At 41.3% G+C, this 23,891-nt stretch overlaps 1 protein-coding gene across 1 annotated transcript in view; it reads left to right on the top strand.

Moving 5' to 3' along the window:
• Window positions 1-10,082: 10,082 nt before the first annotated feature.
• The window catches only part of LOC111156746 (endothelin receptor type A), a 63,937-nt gene continuing 50,128 nt past the window's right edge, over window positions 10,083-23,891 (top strand). The window contains exons 1-2 of the mRNA XM_022517810.1: window positions 10,083-10,187; window positions 14,131-14,613. Coding sequence (XP_022373518.1) covers window positions 14,194-14,613 — 420 coding nt within the window. The 5' untranslated portion in view covers window positions 10,083-10,187; window positions 14,131-14,193. The remainder of the gene's footprint in view (window positions 10,188-14,130; window positions 14,614-23,891) is intronic.

Genomic DNA, 23,891 nt, shown 5'->3' with positions numbered 1-23,891 from the left:
TGAGGGATAAGAGTACTTGGATATCCACAGAAGAGGACTGTTGTCGGCGGTGCATGCTGAAAATTGTGAAATCTCAGTTCTAAATTCTTCACAGCACAAACCCATCAATGAGTTTCGGATATTGATTCCAGAACAGCAGCCTTAAAGCTCTGGTTGACAAATTAAGACAAAAAAATTTGGAATGCTTTGCTACAGAACACACTGCATTGGAAACTACCTAAATGTAATCAATAAAAATACACGAGAAGCTGGGAGTCTCAGTCTTTTTTTTTTTTCCTTAACTCAGAATTCAGATGAGGCCATGAAAAACATCGTAGGTAGCATTTTAAAAATATAAGTTAAAGAAATTCGGAAGAAACTTAGCTTCAGACTTTACCTTACATGCACATTTCCTTGTCTCTTGTTCGCCTCTAAAAAAATATAAGTAGAATTGTTTCCCCAATAAAACTCCTTTTCCAAACCTACCAAGAAGTCTTGAAAAAAATCCCAATGTAGTACATGCTAATTGTAGATGGTGTTGACTTTTCTTCCACATATTACAAAAATAAATTTAGCAGAAAGATTTATACTTACTAGTTAGCAATGTCCCTGCATGTCTTTTTGCACTGTTTCTAATTACTAAGTTATTTTGAATGTGTGTAAAGCAGAGGAGCTTGACATCCTTAGAACAATAGCCCCCTTATTGCCCATCTCCCCACCCCATTCTCACTCTTCATTCCCTTTGACCTCTCCTGACCACCCACTCATTCCTGTAACTCTCTTCTTTCTTCCCAGCACCGACATGGCCCTTCCCTGGCTCTTTCTCTAATGCTTCTCTCTCTGTTCGAAAGGTTCTGGTTGTTGCTTACCCTAACTGAATGATTTGTACAAGGCTCATCCTGGCTTCTTGGCCCTTTTCTTTTTCACATTCAGTCTCCAAATAAAATTCTTCCAACTCACAGCTTCAGTTACTGATTTTCACCCGCATGTAAGCCTGAAGGCCGCACCTAGACCCAGACCTAGAGTTCCATATGCCCTTAAGTATCAATCACATCCACTTGAACATTTTCAAACTCTTTAAAAACTGAATTCATCTGCTTCCCACTTACGTAAACCTCTCTTACCCCTCAAACCTGGCTTCCCTTTCTTGGTACCCTAATGGATTCACTGTCAATCTTCCTCATCTGGCCATTTTGCTCACGTTCTGTATATGGTTCTTTTTTGCAATAAAAGCAAAGTCCAGTAACTTGGAGGCTGTAGTGTCCGCAAAGCCAAAGTATTTACTAGATAGCCCTTTACAGAAAATGTTCTCTGAACCCCTATCTAGCACATAGCTCTAGCCTAACCTCTGGTGGGCTGTTTTTAAGCTGTTTATATATCTTTTCCCCCTTAGACTCTAGACTTCTTTAGAATAGGGTTAGGTCTAATTCATTACTGTTTTTTAAAATCTCTACTCCTAGCACAGAACCTGATAACCAGTATTTACTCAATAAATACTAGTATAGAGTCATTTTTTTTTTTTTTATTCTTCCTGCTTCATCCTCTAGATCTACTCTGCACTCTTTCCCCCAAAACAATTCTTGGTTTCATGAGATAGGTTGCAAAAATGGCTGTCATAGTTCTCACACTATTTCCATGCCCTTGGTTAGTCTCCACGGATACAGGCTCTGGCCTTGACCACATTACTTGCTTTGGCCAATGGGATGAAAGCAAATATGGTGCAAGAGGACACTAGAAGACTACTTGGCTACTGGGTCTTGCCCTTGCTTGTTGCACTCGGAACTCTGATACTACCAGACGAATGAACCAGACTAGCCTATTTGATGGTGGAAGATGCATGGCCCTGTGAATCCCTTGCTCCAGCCAGATAGGTGAGGGAGGCCATCAAATGCTAGCTGACTGCACATCCATGAGGAAACTCAACTACATGAATGAGCCCAGCCAAGACCAGCAAAAGAACCACCCAGATGAATGTAACCAAACCTGCTGATGTATAATATCATGAGCTAGTAAACTATTATTGTTTTAATCCAATATATTCCCTTGTGGGAGAGAGTTGTTATATAACATAAGCTGGCTGCTATTTAGGTCTTCTTTATTTTAAATATCTCTACGATTTCTGCCATAAACTTGACCACCAAACCACCAAAGCTGTGTCCACCACCTCTTTATTCTCTACCCTTACACTTTATACTAAGATAACACACTATAGAAGGAGAAGGAAAAAACTTTCCATCTACCTTTCTTCTAAGTTCTCTGGCTGGCTTAATAATCAAATTAATAAATAGATTAACTAGAGAAAAGCAATTTCAATTACATACATATGGGGACCCCACAAAAAAATGAGACCCCAGGACAATCCAGACTATTGAGGGTTATATGCCATCTTGAGCTAAGGAATGGGATAAGCCCTGGGGCTTCAGAGAGAAGGGTGAGTCACAAGAGGCTAAGAAAAGCAGATGTTTAGCAATTGTATTTGTCTTGCCATTCAGATGGGTCATTGTGATTTAAAAAAAAAAAAAAATTATCTCTCAGTAGTATCCCTCTTTCTGGGCCAGGCTCCCAATCTAAAACGTTTTAGGTAGTTTAAGGGAGAGGTAAAAGTTTCTTTAGAATCTGCTGGGTCTTAATTAACTTCAGCTCAAAATAGTCTACCTGCCAAAGTGGCACATTTTGGGGAGATTTGTTCCTAACCCCTTCAACACTAACCTGTCTTCTTGCTTCTAGTTTCTATTTAGATATGTAAATTGTAGGGGCTCCTGGGTGGCTCAGTCAATTAAGCATCTGCCTTTGGCTCAGGTCATGATCCCAGGGTCCTGGGATGGAGCCTCACATAGTTGAGTTCCTTGCTCAGTGGGGAGCATGTTTGTGCTCCTTCAAGTGCTCTCCCTCTCTTTCTGTCAGATAAACTAATAAAATCTTTAAAAAAACGTTATGCAAATTGTAACCTCCATGAGAAAAGCTCCTAAAGCATAAAAAGCCTACAGATGAAGTGATCTTACAACTTCCTCTGATATATGAGCAAACTGTCTACTCTCTGCATGTCTCACCATTATATTTTGGAAGTAGTTTTTACAGGTTCACAGCTGGAGAAGAGATTTCCCTTAGTGAGGAATCATACCTTTAGTCTCACCCATATCTGATTTAGATGATATTTAGATGAGACTTTGGACCTAAAACTTTAGAGTTAACGTTGGAATGAATTAAGACTTTGGGGGCTCTTGGGTTAGAATGAATGTATTTTCCATGCAAGAAGGACATGAATTTAAGAAGTCTAGAGGCAAAGTATTATAAACTGAATGTTTGTTCCCCCCTTGAATTCATATATTGAAACCTTGTGATATCATGATTTATAAGGAATATATATTTGGTCATTCAGATGACCAAAGTATATGTCTCACATGTATTTCATCTTCATCAACAATTCCTGGCTCACAGCTCCCACCACCCTTAGAATTTCCTGAGCTATAAGAGTATCTTTTGTTATAATATTTGGTCTCTTGACCTCATTGCCAAAAAGCACTTCAGATCCATAAAGGTGAAATGAATGTCTTGTTATTCATGACAAGCCCCTTACCAACAAACTGGGCTATGTAAATGAGGTGACTTTTAGAAAGAAGCTAAGGATATGGGCTGTCAGGGGAACCAACCATGAGTAGAGGATTAGAACTTTTAGTCCATGCCCTGGTTTCTTGAGACTGAATCAGTGATCAATGGCCAATGATTTAATCAATGCTGCCTACATAAAAGAGAGGGTTTGGAGAGCCTCCAGGCTGTGGAATCAGATGGCTCCCACATACCACCATGCTGGGCCCCAGACTCCATAAAAACACAAGCTTATTTGTCCAGGACCTCACCCTATGTATCTTTTTTATAGGGCTATTGATTAGTATCCTTTAATAACCTTGGTCATAAATCAGTAATCTGGTGAATAAACAAGTTTCCTGTGTTCTGTGAGCCACTCTGGCAAATTAATCGAACCCAAGGAGGAGGGTGTGTGAACCTCGGATTTACAGCGAGTCAGTCAGAAGCACAGACAATAAATAACCTGGGTCTGTGATTGATAGCTTAAGTGGAGTGCCATCTCTTGGGACTGAGCCCTTCACGTGGAAACTCTGATGCTATTTCTGGGAAGATAGTGTCAGCACTGAGTTGAAGTGTAGAACATCTAGCTGGTGTTGGAGAAGTGCTTGGTGGTGTGGAAAACTACCCCCTCAAATATACCCCTCTACACATTAAAAGTGTTGATCAGCGCCCATGAAACCTTAACCTCCAATGTGAAGGTATTTAGAGACAGGACCTTGGGAGGTAATTAGGATTAGATGAGGTCATGAGGGTGGTGCTTTCGTGATGGAAATAGTACCCTTATAAAAAGAGATACCAGGGTACACACCCTTTCTCTCTCTCACTTTCTTTCCCTTTGCCATGTGAGGACCCAGTAAGAGGCCAGGAAGAGAGCTTTCACCAGAACCTGAGCCTGCTGACACCCAGAACTTGGACTTCCAGCCTCCAAAACTGTGAGAAAATAAATTTTTGTTGTTTAAACCGTCCAGTCTGTGGCAGTGTACTAGGGCAGCCTGAGCTGACTAAGACCAGTGGTCAACAACCACAAGGCAAGAATAGCTTGCATCTCTACCAATCAAAACTAATTGTTATTTCTATATTTGAGAATCTCTTATATTGTTATCAGTTTTCTACAACTTATAGAGTTGTAAAAGAGCTCAAAGGTGATGGGAGGCACAGAGAACACAGAAAAATGCCCTAGACAGGACACCTAGTGATCTTTTCTGCCATTTTCCAAATCTATAGTAAGTTGCCCTGACATATCTAAAAAGCAAACTGTAAGCTAATTATCCCTACCTCTCCTGCTCTGAGGCTATTCCACAGGACATCTGCTGTCACTTCCTTGGATTAAGTCTCTTTGTTCAAACTTACACATATCTTGTTTGCTGTCTTTTATTACAAGTGCAACCCACAGTTCCCAAGCCCATACCAACTCAAAGGAGTTGACAAGAGTCAGAGTCACAATGATGTCCTCATAGTATCCATCTTGACCTCTAGTCCTCACCAGCAAAATCTTGAACCTTAGATGCCATTGGTCTCCTTGGCCTTAATCACTACTAGGTCACTTTTCCAAAGTCACCCATGTTGCCATGTGAAGCTGCTCATTCTGTGCTACCATTCTCCTCATGGACAAACAAAGAAGGGGCAATGAAAGTAAAAAGAGCTATCGTTTACTGAGCTCCTATTATGTGCCAAGCCTAGATACTTTACATTCTTTTTTTTTTTCAAAATCATGTCATTTTTGTTCCAGCCTTGGTAGTTAAAACTAAATTATATATCCCCGAAAAGCATTTCTAAAATATAAGACCATTCTTCTATATGCCAAAAATAATCACATTTAATAAAGTTCATTTCATATTTGATAAAATTAGTAAGTTCTTCACTGCATCTAATATTCAGTCCAAATCTAAATTTTCCCAGCTGTCCAAAGAATGTCCCTTACAGTGGGTTTCTCCAAACCAGAATCCAATCCAGGACAGTGCAGCTGGTTGCCAGGCTCCTTTAAGTCTCTTTTAATCTAGAAAAATACCCCTTTTTCATTGGCTGACTTGTTGAGGAGATCGGGCTAGCTGTCCTGTAAAATGTCACACTTTCTAGATTTGTCTATTTATTCCCTCACGGCATTTGTCTAATTTCTCCTATGTCTCCTGGAAACTAGAATAGCTAAAATCTCCAGTTAAACATTTGTGGCCAGACAGAAAATTACATCAGAGGACAACTAATATCCGCTTGCCTGATCATTAGTGATGCTATGATATAATGATTTTTCACCTCTCCAGTAAGGCCACCAGTGGTTTACAAAACATTGGGCTGCCTTAGGCCTTAAGTATGCTTGAATGAGGTCACCTGCAGTCTTGGCCACCATGTACAAAATTATTGCAGTGAGAAAACACTTTAGAATCCTCAGCAACCCATCACGAGCTAACATTTAGGACTATTTCCTTTAGAAAAGAACAACTCTCTGTAGTGAATTTCAATTAAAAATGGAACCTTAAACTCACTGGGCTTGCTTTTTCTTCTCTAGGTACATTGTCAACAGGGAGCCTTGACCCTGGCACTGCCCAGTGTGAAGGCTATAGTGATGGGTCTGGGTCACTGACGTACATATCCCCAGCTTCTCCCCGTCTCCTCTCACAGCCAGCTTTCCAGCCTTTCTTTATCTCTGTGGTTTTTCTCTGACCTCTTCATGTTTGCTTTCCCCCAGGGGCCCCTGAAGTGAACACAATATTTTTTGCAAATACTGTGAGAGGCAAATCTGTTATTGTACTTCAAGTTTGAGGAACTTAAGAATTAGCAATTGTGAAATGAATCTGCAAGTTTGAATCAAGAAACTTAAATTCATAAGAACTTTTATCCCAAGGGCAGATGAGAGCTTGGCTTTTAAGTGCTATCTGAGTACATCTTCATCTTCAGCAATTATTATTCAGGAAATCAATAATGATAATATGATGCTGGGAAAAGGCAATGTAACTAACATTACACTAATGCCCCACTTCTAAGCCGCTTGAACCAGAAGTCAAGTGTGATTAAGAAAGTCTCCTGGAAACTCCAAAGACCTGCAAACCAGCATTCAACCTACTTTCCAGGGGAAGGAAATAATCCTTGGAAGGCAAGTTGAGAAACTTAGTCAAATATATTAACTATGTGTTCTTTTAAAGGGCAAAGCAGGGGTGCCCCTGGGTGGCTCGGCCGGTTGAGTGTCTGACTCTTGGTTTGTGATGTGTCCTGAGACTGCCCACCTTCAGGCTTTGTGCTCAGCAGGGAGTCTGGCTGAGATTCTCTCTCCCTTTCCTTCTGCCCCTGCCCCCTGCGAAAGCTCTCGCTCTCGCTCTCACTCTCTCTCTCAAATAAATAAATAAATCTTTAAAAAAAAAAAAAAAAAGCACAAAGCAGGGAATATAGAAGCGGGGGTATATAAAGTCCTATATATGGGAAAAGGGGTTAGTGGAAGTAGTTAATTTAAATGAAAACAGATTTAAACCTACAGAAGCCATTTTCCCCAAAGTAAAGCAGAAAAGACAAGTATATAAACCTCCAACAACTAAGGGAAATTTGTGTTGTCCTCACCTAGAATGAGGCAGTCCCAATCCCTTACAAAGGCAGATCTATGCTGGTGACCCACATAAAACATATTTATTTATATTTGAAGATCTTTCTTAGAAGAAGCAGTAAATTTATGTTAGGAACACGTACAGCAGATCAACAGGTAAGACACAGAGGCAGATTTCATCTTAACGTCAGGAAGAATTTTTTGTGTGGCAAAATATACAGAATATAAATTTATCATCTTAGACTTTTTAAGCATACCATTGTCACATGAAGTACATGCACATTGTTGTGCAACCATCGCCACTCTCCATCTCCAGACCACACTCTGAAGCACATGAAACAGCACATCCTCATTCCTCCCCCAATCTCAGCCCCTGGCAACCACCATACCACTTTCTGTTTCTGATTTTGACTACTTGTCTAAGCATTCACATAAGGGGAATCCTACAACCGCTGTCCTTTTGCATCTGCCATATTTCACTTAGCATAATGTCCTCAAGTTTCATCTACATTGTAGCATGTATCAGAATTTTACCCCTTTTTAAGGCTAAGTAATGTTTCTGTGTGTGTGTGTGTGTGTGTGTGTGTGTGTGCACCATTCATCCATAGATGGACAATTGGGTTGTTTCTATCTTTTGGCTACTGTGAATAATGCTGTTATGGACATGGGTGTACATATACCTGTTTGAGTCCCCGGTTTCAGTTATGTTGGGTATATACCCAGAAATAGAATTGTTGGATCATACAGTAATTTTATGTTTAACTGTTTGAGGAACTGCCATACTGTTTTCCACAGCTATTGCACTCTTTTACATTCCTGCCTGTAATGTACAAGGGTTCCAGTATCTAGACATCCATGTCAACACTTGTTGTTCTCTGCTTTTTGAAATCAACATCTTAAGGCATGCAGAGGAGGAATTTTTTTTAAAGATGTTATGCATTTGAGAGAGAGTGTGTGCACATGAGCGATGGGGGGGGCACGTGTGGGCAGGGGGAGAAGAAGAAACAGACTCCCTCCTGAGCAGGGAACTCAACCCAGGGCTCTATCCCAGGACGCTGAGATCATGACCTGAGCCACCCAGGCACATCTGGAAGAGGAATTTTTAATAACTAGACTTGTGCCACATTGGGATGAGCTGTTCCCAGGATATAGGGGCCAATGGACGTGTTCTACCAAAGACTAGATAAACTAATATGCTCAGTTATGCAAGTTGTGCACTGTCCAAGTGTGTCTGGTCACAGAGTGTGTAAGGACTAAAATCCAGCACTTGGTTCACATTCCAAGGTGTGAACCCTGGTGTAAAATTGCCTCTTCTGGAGAAAGCAATAACTTTTTCCTCCTTGGAAATATTGCCAGCTTGCTGAGCCATGTGCTTTATTTTTCAACGCAAACTAAGGCTTACTGACTCTCTGTCATGGGAAAGCTGTGGATAGAGTAGATTAATACACAGGGTAATACCTAGTCCAGCAGGACTAGATGTCTATTAAGGCTCCACTCAATGGTGATATTCTGTGCATCTCTTTGATTCTTTTACAAGACGCCCCCTAAAAATTCTTTGCGCTCCTTGCATTGACAGGTGGAGGCAATAGCCCCTCACCTTTAACCTGGGATCAGTGACTGCTTCGTAATAGAATCCTGCAGAAGTGACACGTACCAGTTTCCAGGCCCAGACCTTATAAAACTGGCAGCTTCCACTTCCTGACTCTTTGGACACTCCTTCTTGGAACAGAGCCACCATGCTGTGAGGAAGCCTACAAATCACTCTCTACAAGTCTCTTTGTAGAGAGACACACATGGAGAAAAACCAATAGTCATCATCAAGTGAGTGAACTGTCTTAGAAGTGGAGCCTCCAGCCCCAGCAAAGATGAGCTGTCCCAGCCAAGCCCTGCTCAGATTGCAGAAGGATGAGTAAAGTAAATGACTGCTGTTCTTTTTAGCCACTACCATTTTAGGGTGATTTTCTTTAGCTGCAATAGATAATCGGAATAGTCTGTAATATAATGTTACCAGGGCTCCAAACTCACCTTTCCACAATATGTTTCACACCAGTAATGCCTTAAAGGATTCCAAGGGAGAACTTTCTCTAAGGAGCCCTGAATTTATTCTTGTATGTCACAAGCGATGGCATTTGTCCCTCACCTCCTCTCCCACTCCCTAATTTAGGGTAAAACTCTCTATCATAGAAGGATGCTGAGACCCACCTTCTGCAGTGTCTGCACAGTGTTTGAATTTCTTGAGGGATCACAGGTTTCTCTAAGCCACGCACTGGGCCCTTTCACAGACTCTCCTGCCTTCCCCCCAGTGGTACGGAGCAGTGGGGAGCAGACTTCTAGAGGTGAGACAGAAGCAAAACTTGACCCAGTCAACGTTGTCCAAGGTGGCTCTTTAACTTGGGTTAAGCTTAAGGGTGAGAGGGGGTGCATAGAAGCCAAGCCAAGAGGCAAGGAATGCGGAGGAGACTCCCCACCCCCGCTTGGATCCTGACTCTAGCCTTAGTCCTTTCCTCACGGATCAAATCTGCCTACTCTTACTGTGAAGGGAATGGGTTTTTTAGCAAGGCTTTCCTCAGTTTTGAATCTTGTCTGTAAAACGCTCCTCCTTCCATTGCCAAACCCCCTTCGTTTCGGGAAGGAAAGAGTTAAAAGACTTGCCCTTCAGGGTCTGGGAGGGCGGCAGCTTTGCGCTTTATAGTGGCAGCCTCGGGAGGGCTGGAAGGGTAGGACTTTCTTGGCGCCCCAAAGTGGAGGAGAAGGTCTGGGAGTGTTTCGAGGAGAAGGGGAGGACAGATCCGGAGGCGTGTTCCCTGGAGTTCTCTTTTTTCTTGCGAGTCTTCGCGCGCGCGCGCCTGCAGTCATCCCTTTGGTTTGGCGGTTGCGGACAGGAGGTGGAGAGACTCGTCCCACACGGTGGCCAGAAGACCTCCCGGGAGAAGCCTTGCCCAGGAAGCGTTCGGAAGCCGAGGCCGCTGAGCTCTCGGGCCGCCGCGGCGCGGGAGCCGGGGGACAGCCACCACCTACCCTCGCCGGCTCGGCTCCCTCCCGCCCGGGTGCAGCGCGCAGACCGGGCAGCTGTCTGAGCCCGCCAAGCTCCACGGTCGGTGCAACTCTTTCCTCTCAGGGAGCCGGGGAGGTGGAGGTGGGGGGCGCCGCCTGGGCCCCAGGGCTGGGAGGAGAGGCGAGCGGGCGCCTTTACGGCCGGCGCCCTGAGGCTTGGCGACCCTCCGCGCAGGGGCTGGCACCCACCTGCCCGAGGGCGCGCGGCGGGGCAGGCGCCTTCCCGGGTAAGGGAACGCTCCGAAAACGTTTGGGGGCTGGGGCACTGAGCGAAAGCCCCCAGCCTCCCCAGGCGGGATTCGGATTTTTAGAGGAAGATCAACGGTTCTCCCCAGACATGCGAGAACTTTGTGCAACATCACGCCCTTGTCTGATGGTGGCTCGAAAGCCTACTAGTGAAGTTTGCCTTTCAGACTTGCTTGCTTCTCCCCCCCCCCCCCCCATACTCGGGGTATGCCAAGGGTAGCCAAGGGCAGTCGGTGTGAGGGACTGATGTGTTTTGGAAAACCCCCAGTGCAGCTAGTTTGGAAACCTGCCTGCAGAGGTCTGGGCGTTTTGTTCTGTGCTCTCCTTTAAAGGGCACTTGTTGCGTTTCACGTGCAGAAAACAAGGGCTGTTTCTAGATAATCAGCCTCTGTTTACACCATCCTAATGGAGTTCCCGGATAGAGTTGGCGGCGGAGGGGGTGGGGTGGGAGGCATATTAAAGTCAGGCGTCGTCAGTAAGACCAGCTGCTAATTTATTACCGAGAGAGCAGAACCCACGGAAAACTAGTAAAAAGTTCCTGGTTTATTTGTTGGGGTTTGGGGTTTTTTGTTTTTTGTTTTTTTTTTCCTCTCCTCCTGTAGATATTCATGGCTTTCCCCCCCACCACCTAGTACCTCCTCTGTGTTAAGTGTTAATTAATTGAGAAATACCTTGATAGTCATTTCAGTAAATTACCTGCTTTAAATTTATGCCATTTCAGTAAGATTGGAATTTCTAAATTACTAGTTATATAGGTGAACTTTAATCCTGAGAATCCAAGGTGTTAAATGCTTAGAGTGTCAGCGGAAGGATTCAGTCCTCTTCCTTAGAAATAGCTTTTTGAACTCCACCAAATTCTTAGCCACCAAATAGGGGGCATGCCTGTAAACCTTGGGCTGAACCTGAGATGCCTCACTAGAGAGCCAGGTCTGATTATGACTGAGGGTTCCAAGCACAGCATAACTTGGATCCATGGAAAAGGGCTACAAATTCATCCTTGGAGGAACATGCATTTGAGGGTGGGGGGGGTTGTTTATTTGGTTGGTTTTGTGTTTTTCACCCAATAATAACATGATACCCACATATCTTTGCCAAGTATCTCTGAATTCTGCAGCTTAATACATGTAGAGAGCTGACGGCGATGTCATCAGAAATGATGTGGTGGTGTCGTTGTTGGAGGTGAAAGGAAAGTGATTTCGCTGGTAGCTAGCTCACACCTTGGTAAGAACCCACAGCCATGGCCGCCTTAGTTCCTGCATAATCAGCTGACCAAGCAAACCAGCATGTTGATGCTCAGACACTAGTGGTACCTTTCCTGAGGGTCATAATCACCCATGATAGCCAGGTCAGTTCACTAAATACTCTCCTAGTGGATTCTACTGGGCAAAGAGCCACTCCATTTCCAGGAAAGGCCATCTCTCTCCCATATTTAAGGAAACTTTAATGAAGGGTCCATTCTAACTGGAAAAGTGGATTAGCCATCAAATAGCACAAGGTATTGAAGGATTTCTTTTCTCCCATATCTATGATCTAAAGAGGAGAATGACCATATGCTTTGTACTTGGAGTCCTGGTCTCCACTGTGGAATGCAACTAGTGGCATTTTGTAGATCTGTCAACATTCAGTCAAATATTCACTCTAAACTGTAAAAAGCAGGAAACAAATGCAAACTACTTATAATTAAGCAAAGCAAAGTGAGGCATTATCCCTGTCCTGCCACTTCTTGGCCATGAAGCCTTACCTTCTTCAAGACTCACTTTCCTCACAATTAAAATGGGAATATTGCCCCTTCCTACTTAGAGTTGCAAAGCTCAAGTCGGACACATTTATAATAAATTATTAATATACATACAATGTCATTATTGTTTCAGGTTCCTGGAAAAATCTCAGGGGAAGGCAAAAGTATGTGGTATTTGCACCTTGTACTTACCTCAAACCTTCTTTACAACCTGAATAAATCTTATTTCATTTTTATATTGTCTAAACCTAAGCTCTATTGATTTCCAAGATAACTGTCAAAATTCCTAAAAGTCATTAGTACCAAACATAAATAGACCAAGAAAAAAGACACAGTTTTTAAAAAATTTAAATTATTACTGGGCCTAAAAATCATAGACACATGCCACTGCATTAATGAGCTTATGGGTCTTCATTTAAAGAATCATTAAAAACTCATAGAGAAGAAAAATTACAAAATATTTAAATGGGAAAAAACATTTTTTTTTCTAAGATTTTATTTATTTATTTGACAGAGATCACAAGTAGGCAGAGAGGCAGGCAGAGAGAGGGGGAAACAGGCTCCCTGCCGAGCAGAGAGCCCGATGCAGGGCTCGATCCCAGGACCCTGGGACCATGATCCGAGCCGAAGGCAGAGGCTTAACCCACTGAGCCACCCAGGCGCCCCAAGAACCATTTTTATTTACCTTTGATTACTGTGTTACCTCCAACCGCCTCATTTTCCCCAGCATCTTTCCTTAAGGATTAAAGTAGAAACCTTGACCTTCTGAGCAAGAAGCACCACGTGCTCTCTGCAAGTCACTTAAGCAGAAACCACAAATGGTCTTTTGGAAACATGTAATCGCCCTCCGGAGTCTGTTGCTTCATCAAAACTCTGGAGATTCTGTTGAAACATTGTAGAGCTAAGAAGGCAAGAGAATGAGAGAGAGTGTGGGCTAGCAGTTAAGAGCTTGGGTTCAGCATCACACTAACCTGCCTTAGGATCAGCATTTCCACTGCCACCTGTGGACTTGACAAGATACTTGCCCTTATGAGCCCCAGGTTCCCTATGTTTGTAATGGAACTATGTACTGGCTTCACAGGAACATGGTTTGTGTTGGATGGCACCGTGCATGCCAAGTGCTCAATAGGTCTTATAAACGTAGCTAAATAGTATGTTTAAAAGAGAGCCTGGGACAGATGTCCCTTGGAAAGCCAGATACTGTGCCTGACCTGAGAAAGCCATTACTCCCAGTTTCAGCCATTGGCAAATATTGTGATAATAATTTCTGAGGAATGGAAAAGAAAACATAGGGCCTGTCAGATGGATTGTACCCATTGACCATCAAGATTTTCAATAAAATAAATATTTTTTCTTTACCAATTATATAATTTTTAATCAAAATGAAGATTGTTAATGTATCAATGGTGTTCACCACCAGAGTTCTGATTTTAAAAGAGCATTTTATAACACTTAAATGGCTACCTATGCTACATTTTTTTCCCATGTCCATTATTTACCATGTGCAAAACAGAACACATTTTGGAATATTGAATTACAGACTTGGGCGATTTTTAGAGTTAATACCATGCAACTTCTAGTTGGCAAATAATGCCTTTTCTCTTCCATTAATAAGTAAAATTTTGTATCTCAACTCTTGAAGATTTTTGTAATTCAGGTTCTTATCAGCCTAGGTGTAATGGAGAAAAAAAAGTAACTTTTTATCTACTAAAGGAAAAACCAGCATATCCTCATCCATATTATAATCTAGATATAAGGATAGCTGTGGATGGAGATGAGAGAGGGAAAGAGAAGGAAGCAGAGAGGCATAGACAGAGAGCCATAATGGAGCTTTGCTCTTTTTTTTTTTTCCTGCCATGGGATAACCTGACACAGATTATCTTATCTAATTACCTAATATATACTACTTTTTACTTGAAGTAGTAAATAGTCAATGACTATAATTTTATTGGCAGCTATATTTGGTAACCAAAATTATTTGTCCTCCTTTCTTTTCCAGGTGAAAAAAATTGAGGGTATAAAGGCAACACAGTAAGAGACTTTTCTTCAAATTTGCATCGTGATGGAAGCCTTTTGCCTCAAGGTGGCCTTTTGGGTAGCGCTGGTTGGATGTGTAATCAGTGACCATCCTGAGAGCTACAGCACAAACCTAAGCACGCCAGTGGATGACATCACCATTTTTCATGGGACAGAACTCAATCTTCTGGTTACCACTCATCGACCCACTAATTTGGCCCTACCCAGCAATGGTTCAATGCACAACTATTGCCCACAGCAAACTAAGATTACTTCAGCTTTCAAATACATTAACACTGTGATATCTTGTACTATTTTCATCGTGGGAATGGTGGGGAATGCAACCCTGCTCAGGATCATTTACCAGAACAAGTGTATGAGGAATGGCCCCAACGCGCTGATAGCCAGCCTTGCCCTTGGAGACCTTATCTATGTGGTCATTGATCTCCCTATCAATGTGTTTAAGGTAGGAAGTAACCACAAATATATTTGCAGGTTTGAACATATGCTCTGATTCCACAGTAAGAGAGTCGCTACTGACCTTTGGAATTTAAGTCCATGTTTTTGCTAAGTGATTTTCTGCAGCCTTCATATTCGGTGGCATTTAAAATTTTTATGATTCGTGAAATGTTACACTTATTTGCTAACTTAATTGTAAACAAAATCGTATTTCTGGGGTGACTTTTCAAAGTCATGGTCTTTCATGAAGCAGGTTCTCATGGCAGCCCTGAACTTGCTGAGTGGTAGGTGATCTTGGGAAGCAACGGGATTTTTCTGAGATTCAGTTTGCAGGAGGAGATCTATGGAGCCCAAACAGTACTTAAAATAAGTGTCTCTTCATTTTCCATTACCTTTTTAAGGTGCTGCCGTTCAGCAGCCGGACATCCACCGTATGTCTTGAAATGAAAAGTATATATTTTATTTTGACCCTCTGGATTGATATGGAAGGGCAGGCTGGCTTCCCTCGTTGATCTGGGTGACCTAAAGACAGTGGGGTCCACGGGATCATGGGCCAGTGCTAACCTTGTTGAACAGTCTCATTAAGCTGTTTCAAATAGGCATCAACTTACTGTCACTTCCTTTGTTCTTTTGGTTTATGGAGTTTCCATTTATGGAAGACCCACTGTGTGCCCACCCTTGAGCGATGTAGTCAGGGTCCCCAAAACCATAAGACAAAGCTGGTGCTTCAGTAGGAGAGGAAGATATCTAGCCCACTGTCACTATGATCACCTCTCTTTAGGGACCGGTTAGTACCAAAACAAACTAAAGCCAAAAAGAATTAGATAATTCATCCTTTCTCTAGTGGTTGTGAAGGGAAATTGCTGCGAGAATCCAAACAACCTAAAATTCATGTGAAATCACGTGGTCTATGTCAGCCGTTAAGGATGTCTTTATTCTAAGCCCAGGAGAAGTGCTTTCCTCAGCCTTTTTCTCTTCTGTGTAATTATCTATAAAAACAAAGTTATTCTGAGCCATAGTATTCAGCATGATGACTTTAAATGGCAAGTTTTGTTTGAAGACATGATAAATTTTAGGTAAGTCTCTCAGTTTCCAATAGATACACTTAAACGGTGGCAAAATTGTACTTGCCTCCCAGGAAAAGCCATGAAGTGCTAACAATAAGCTGAAAACAATAATTACAATCTCAAATGTTACAAATAAGAAACATTTCAGAAGTTCTCCGATATACTGTATGCAACATTGGGGAAATTAGACAACAAATTATTTTTTAAAAATATACCATCCCTTTTCACAGAATAACATGAAAACATATGTTTTCTATTTGAACTTAAAATGGGATTTTAGAACTGAACTATGATGCAAAACTTAAAATGTGCAATTAACTTCAAATATTTAGCACATGGTACAGAACTTTAATTTTGTTGTTATTAATTTTATCTTTATAAAATATTATGTGTAAACACTTGACTTTCTCATGACATCTTTCTTCAATAATAGATTTTAAATGTTTATATGACTCTTATTCAAAATTTTACTCTAGCAGTCACATTGTAGAGTATTAAATATTGATTATTCATACTTACACACGAGTTAACCAACCCATCAAGTCCCAGGAGAGTAATTAACTATCTCCAAATGAACTATTCCCATTTGACCATTGGCAAAGAAACTCTTTGGAAAATCAATGTCTGCAACTGGTGGGAAGGAGGCTTGCTTATTTCTTTGAGGTGTTACCTGCCAATCACCAGACAAAACGGCATTTCTGTTCCATAGCAACATTGGAAGTCAGATCATCTGTTTATCTCCAATTGGTGAAAATTCAAATAAAACTTTGTTTTACATTCGTATAACAATGGATAATAATTTACATTTGACCATATGAGTCTTCCCACTTGGGAATCCAAGACTTTATATACCTTATGTGTTTTTATATCACAGGAGTACCTTTGTGTAGTTCCTGTTTTTCTAAAACTCATGTAATGAGTCATTTAACCAACATTCATTTTAGAAAGTAAAACTTTGGGGTTAAAAAATATATATACAGTTTAGTTACTTTAATCTTCTTCCAAAGGAAAAGAAGAAAACATTTGAGTAAGCTAAAAAGCCTCACAATATTTAGGGGTTATTTGTCCTTTATTCTGTCAGCCCTCTTCTCTAGGTTAGGAGACCATAAGATGTTGCAGTTTACCCAAATTCTGCCCAGGAGAGTTAAGAGAAATCCTTCCAGTTGATTTGGAAGGCTCATGCCTTTTGTCTGCAGCTGCCTCCTGCTCTAAGAATCTGATGCTTGGGGGTCTCACCTACCAGACCTATGTACTCCTCTGACCATGGCAGGCTGCCCGTGTTGCAGGACAAAGTAGCAGCTGTCCATCTCACTTTACCATTTTGTTTAGTACTGAGTGGCTCCTGATGGTCTCTGAGAGTGACAGAGGGGGTCATTCTACACCTGATTTCCAGGAGTTTTCCTAATTGATCTATCTTCAGAGTTTCTTTCCTCCAGTCTATACTGATCTTCACTTCTACTTACTGAGCATCGCTTTAATAAAAAAACACCCAGGAGCTCACATGTTTAGTAGTCAAGATCCTCCCTCCTCTGACCACATTTCACCTGTTTCTTACCAGCTCCCGGCACACATACACAGCTCTGGTCAAAATGCCATCGCTACCCCTGAGTAAATGTCATTCTTAGAGAGGCTAGATCTAGTCTCTGAATGGTTGCTGCTGAAGCATTTATAGATCCTAAATTGAAAAAATGAGTCTGGAGTTAAATATGTTGCAGAGAGAAGAAATAAGCCAAAAAGTAGGGAGCAACTCCTCTGGCTCTGGCTTATACTTGCACACACAGACATGCTACCTGGTGATAAAATCAGACAGATGTGCCAAATAAATGCCAGTTTCCTTCTTGGTTTTTGAGCATACAAGGGCCTTGCAAATGGCAATGTTAAAGAAAAGTTATTACTGAGTTTATCAAAGGATTACTCTAGCTTTTAATTACACAAAAAAGATAATATCAATAATTACAAGAGAAGACTGACAAAAATAGGAGAGAGGAAGGGAAGGAAGTTATAAACCCTTTCATCTATCTACCCTGGTAACCTAAACTGATGATGGATTTGAATTGTCAAGAATTTACATGATCTGATAAGTGCATTTTGAAGAAATGCACAAACTTAGCCAGTAAACTAATCTGTTATGTAAATTGTTTACATTCATTACAATGGCAAAACAAGTAAAACATTGTATCTGTGTTTAGGGTCACAAATAACCTCCCATCTACTAAATGCCGATATATAGGTCAGAAGTACAGAATCTGATAATTGTACTCTTGAATGATTCCATGAGATGATGTTAATGCCTGAAGTGTTGTCTACAGGGAGGAGGGTTATAATTTTGAGTAGATTGGAAACTCAGCAAATGACTTGTGTGCACGGGTAAGCCAAAGTTGGGCATCACGTGCTTTCAGGATAACAGCTCACCCATACGTGCACACAGATAAGCCCGTAAACTGCTGTACCTCAGCCCATTCAGTAGAAACAGGAATGTAGGGAAATACGTGTATGACAGAAGTAGATCAGAGGGGATTAGAATGGTGGCCAAGGGAAGAGGTAAGAAGTTGAGTCCTATGTAGAGTAGAATTGCTAACATGTGTCGCTGGGAGTTGAAACCAGTGCTGTCCTAGATCTTATTGTAGGTGAATAATGTCTCCATTCAGAATGGGGGGTAAAAGCGGATTTGTGAGGACAAGCTAACCAGCCTGTGACAGAATCCCATAACTGATTGTTGGTTACTAATTTGGCCCACTCTAAGCATCCACCTCTTATTGAGAACAACAATGAAAATAAACAAAGACAATTTCTGTTTGAAATTATCAAGAATATTTTGCAATGGAAAATCGAGACTCAATCCCTTGCTCTGGCAGCGGATCTGAGCAATGTGGAAACCAGAGATGTTCTCTTGGAGTCAGTTATCTCCGTGTTCACACAGCCTTTGACATCTTGTGCAACTGGAATCTGGCCTGTTGTTGGGACAGCCATACCAAAGCTGTTTCCTGACACATCAAATCACTAGGGCAACTTCTGCCTCAAAGTTAAATGGCCACAACTTACAAATTGTGTGTCTCCAGTGTAATAGTTGTTCAGCAAGTACTTATTGGTATGATTTGAATTGATTAGGGTTTTTATTGTTAAAACTCACTTCTAATCCGATTTCTCTGAGATTTTTACATTAAATTATTCATGCTGCTGCTCCTGCTGATGATAATTTGTCGGAGGGAACCTCTATTCTTGTACAAGACACAGTATCACCTGTGGTCTGTACATCCTATTCCAAGTTGATTGAATTACCCACCAAATTATTGCAGATGTGATAATGGTGATGTTTCCCTTTTACTCAGCATCAACCAAATAAAAACAGATCTTTGTCATGTACTCCGTACTCCAGCAATAGCGCTATAATCATATAATCATAAGATTAGGGCGCCTGGGTGGCTTAGTGGCTTAAAGCCTCTGCCTTCAGCTCAGGTCACGATCCTGGAGTCCTGGGATCGAGCCCCGCATTGGGCTCTCTGCTCAGCGGGGAGCCTGCTTCCCCTCTCTCTCTGCCTGCCTCTCTGCCTACTTGTGATATCTCTCTGTGAAATAAATAAATAAAAATCTTTTAAAAAAATCATAAGATTAGGAATAAAAACTGTATTCCCTAAATTTTGTGAAAGAAAAGTGTGTCCCTTAACCAAGATCTCTGCCCCGTGTTGGTACATTGCGTCCCAGCTAATGTTTCCTCTGGGGTAATTCTGACCCTGCCTTCCCTCCCGGGGACTCCTCTGCACACTTTCCTCTCCCTCCATTTACCTCAGCTAGCCTGGCCTGTCTGAGGATACCTAGATGGTCTTTCTACCTGGCATATTTTTCCTTCATGCCTCCTCTGACTTATTCTACTTGATTCTTCAGATCTCATCTTAAACATTTCTCTCTTGGGCAAGTATCTCTGACCCAAACTGGGTTATTGCCTTTCTCATGGCCACGCATGACACCCTCTATTAACTCTGAAATAGCATTTAATGTATGTATTCGATTATTGTATTTGCCAGTGCACTTGTCTGTCTGGCCCACTAGCCTGCAAGTTCCTTGAGGCAAGCTGCCATCCTTCTCATTTATCAGTGTATCTCCTGCATCCAGCATGGAACCCAACTTAAAAAAATATTTGGTAAATGAGTAAAATAAGAAAATGTACTCTGTTTGCTTCTATAAGAATGTTTCTCCTCCCACACAATTCCAGATCTAAAAGCTGACATGCCTTTAGAATTTACTGAATTTCTACTTTTTTCCTGCAAACCAGGAAAGTCTCAGGATCCATAAATCTGTGAGATGTGTGTGCAAAGCAGAGCAGGACATAACAACAGGATCATTTTCCCCCTCTGTCTGGGCATTGTGTCTCCTTCCTCTCTCTGGTACATACATTCAATTGAAGAGTCTTTTTTCAAGGTTTCTGTGCAATATACATTCTTTGAGCACACTTGGAATTGGGATTGAAATATTAAAGCTACAAGTGATTTGGAATATCAGAAGCCATGTTCATGTTCTTAAAGATTGTATTTGCTCTTTAGAGGACAGGAAATAGGTTGAGTTTCTGGCATTGCTAAGTCACGTGCGCATTGCAGAAGTTCATTATGCTAAGTAGCTGATTTCAGAGTATCTGTACATAAAAGATGACAGAGTGATAAATTTATTACCCAATTTGCTGTTTGTTACAAGGAAGTTGCTGTCTTTTCCAGACAGCAACTTCCTTGTAACAAACAGGCTTTAGAACCTTCTCCAACTCTACCTCCCATTCTGACTTTTCGTTTCCTGTGTCTGGGAACCTCACTGCTTTCTCTCATGGTCATGTTAAATAATTATTCTCATGTGAGGTTACTCCGCTAACCCTCAGCATCTGGCTCACAGCACAGTGTTTCATACTTCAGGGGGATGGGAGATGGAAACCGTCCATAACTACGCGATTGTTCCCCTGGCTGAAGAGGGAGAGAGGGTTTCAGTCCTGTTCTCATTAGGAAGGTGTTGAGATGGAAAAGGCATCATGACGATATTCCTCCATCAAACACTTCAGGTCCTAGAAGAGGTTGCTGTATTCTAAATTTAACATAAAATAGGGATGAATAAAAGCTTTATTTTTGAGAAAACAATTTTCACAAGCTACGCTCTGTGTGTGTGTGCGTGTGTGTATAAATGTTGCGCTCCTTTGAGCACTCAGGTCAATAAAAGCAGATATTCAGGCTATTTTATTCCAAAATACTTCTATGTGTCTTCATCTCATGAATTGCTAGGATATGAGTGTTAATTCTTTATTATCATACAAGTGTATGCAGTCGGTAGAAAGAAAAGAGTGTGCACACTAAAATGAAAGAGAGCGGAGAATCAACTTATCTCTGAAGTTGATTCTAAGACTAGAGTGATTAAATAAGGACAGTTCTAAGAAATTGTCAAAATAAATTTGATATACTGCCAGAAATTCTACAACTGCTTTCTGGAGCTACCATACTCTCCTGGGAGTTAGAATAACTGCTTTCTATAGCTACAATTTTATTTTTAACTATGTCTAGTTTTTCTTGGAAAAACTTTCCTGCATTATAAAGTTAATGGTTGAAATAGAATTCAGTAAGAGGACTAAATGTAAGTATCATTCAGTATTAACTTTTGGTAGCCTTATTTTTAAACTTGAACATCAAAAATATTACAAAACCACATGCTCTGAAATGTTTACTTAAATTTGTAAGATTTGAAATCCCCAGTGTTCCTGGACTCAGGTTGCAAAGATCAAGGATGCCCTCAGGAAGATGTACTACTATTTTTAGATGTTCAAATGGAGGTTACTTTTAGAGTTTAAGTATCTCTATAAGTTTCATTGACCGTTTGCCGTCTCAACTTTTTTTTTTAAACAACTTACATAGAAAAGATCATCAGTAATAGAAACCAGTCAAATCATGCTTCTCGTAACACTAATCCTAAACATAGGATCCCTATTATTTTAGGTCAAATTTTGTACTAGAAGATAATGGGGAGGGCAGTGGATTAGCCATTTGGTTACTCAGTGACATCAGATCTTTCTTCTCTAAATGTTCTTCTTTTATTCATTCAAAAGATATTTATTGAGCTCCTGCTGTATACCAGTCATTGGGGAAATAGCAATGAAGAAAACCATTCATCCTTCCCCTCATGGAGCTTACATTCTGGTAGAAGAATAAGACTATAAGCATGTGAAATAACTAAATATATAGCATATGAGATAACTGCTGAGGAGAAAAGTAAAATGGGAAGAAAAAATAGAAGGAAGGGGGAGAAGATATTAATTTTAGAGTGGGTGGCTAAAGAATGCCTCAATACAAGGTGACAGTTGAATAAAAACTGAAACATTAAAGGAGTAAACCATGCCATTGTCTAAGTTAAGAGCATTCCAGCCAGAAGAAAGGGTGAGTGCAAAGGCCCAGAGGCAGGAATGTGCCTAGAGGGTTAAAGGACCAGCGAGGAGGCCATAATGGTGAGTGGCAGGGAGAGAGTGGTAACGTGAGGTCCCGGGGATAGTTAGGTAAGGTATGAGGAGAAGCAGATAACATAGGGTCTGCCTAATAATAGGGTAACCATATATTTTAGCATCCAAATCAGGGTAGTTTGAGTGTGAAAGGAGACATTGTCAATAATTGCATGTGGACAGTAGGCATAGACCCAGATTGTCCTAAACATATCAGGAAACATGGTCCCCCTACCTGTACATCTTTATAAAGCCCTTAGTCTTTTCCTCTGAGTGATATGGAAAACTTTTTTTTTTTTTTAAGATTTTATTTATTCGTTTGAGAGAGAGAGAGACAGCACAAGCAGCGAGAGCTGCAGGCAGAGGGAGAATCAGGCTTTCTGCTGAGCAGAGAGCCCGAGGCAGGGCTCAATCCCAGGACCCTGGTATCATGACCTGAGCTGAAGGCAGATACTTAACTGACTGAGCCACCCAGGTGCCCCGAGATGAAAAAAATTTTAGAAGCCTGAGAGCAGATGAGTAGCATGATTTGGTTTTTATCTTAACAAAAGCATTCTTACTACTGGTTTGAGAAGCACTTCCTGAATCAGTGAAGGAAAAACATACAATTTTAAAATGTATATACCATGTATAACATGAGAATAGTGTTACCTGTGGCTTAACTAGTGCTGGCTTTGTGCCGCTAACTCATTTGATCCTCACAACAAACCTATGATGCACTGCCGTGGCCTGAAAATGAAGAAACTGAGTTTAAGGAATTTTCTCAGGGTTACACAGTGAGCAAGGGGCAGAGCCAGGGTTTGGGGCCTGTCTCATCTCAGAGCCCAGGCTTCTCTGAGCAGCCATACTGCTTCTCTCCGCCATACCTCAGAAGGCAAACTTTACAGTCATCCAAATGCCATCCCTTGTACAGAAATATAATTTCAAAGGCTGTCTTCAAATATAAAGTCAGACCCTTTTCTCCCCTCCATTGAACCCAACAGCTTCTTTAGTTGCTTATTTAAGACAGAAGTCACACATCATAAAGGAAAATATGTGTGATACAGAGACTGCTCTCCAGATTAGCATTTATGTCGTAAATCTCGCAGATTGCATTGGCACATCTGGGAAACAGATTTTTGTATTCCATACTCACTGTTATGTTGGTGAGGCCAACAGACAGAAAGGAGCCAGAAAGTAAAATAATAAGCTGAAAAGAAAGGTTGAGTTCTTGATGAATTGCTTGTCTAGAAACATGCATCTGCTTATCTGTTCAGAGGGACACATTTTTGCCAAATAGGTGTCTCACCCGGTTCTTGTTGGGAAGGCTGGGCAAATTTGTATGAACATGAGACAGAAAATGAGTATCTATGGCTAGCCCATAGTTTTATTTGGGGGTGGAAACATCAGACTTTATTGATGAAACTAAATGCATTCCTAGACTTTCCTTCTTGGTTTCACAGATGCACAAGAATTAAAAGGGGAGTGTGAAACACCATGGATGACATTTGGGAACAGGTCTCAACTGATATTTAAAAAGAAGTCAGAATTCTTCAATAAAAAAAATTTACATAAGAACTATAAGTTTTGTGAAGTGATTCCATTGACTCTAAAACTATTTAGGGATGCCTGGATGGCTCAGTCAGTTAAGTGTCTAACTCTTGATTTCAGCTTAGGTCATGATCTCAGGGTCACGAGATGGAGCCCCGCATTGGGCTCCACACTGGGCATGGAGCCTGCTTAAGATTCTTTCTCTTCCTTTCCCTCTGTTCCTCCCCACTG

This window comes from Enhydra lutris, unplaced genomic scaffold (genome assembly GCF_002288905.1).
Source record: "Enhydra lutris kenyoni isolate GAN:26980312 unplaced genomic scaffold, ASM228890v2 scaffoldscaffold3, whole genome shotgun sequence".
Classification (NCBI taxonomy): Eukaryota; Metazoa; Chordata; class Mammalia; order Carnivora; family Mustelidae; genus Enhydra; species Enhydra lutris.
Note: the sequence above shows the minus strand (reverse complement) of the source record. Positions and strands in the feature narration are given on the sequence as shown.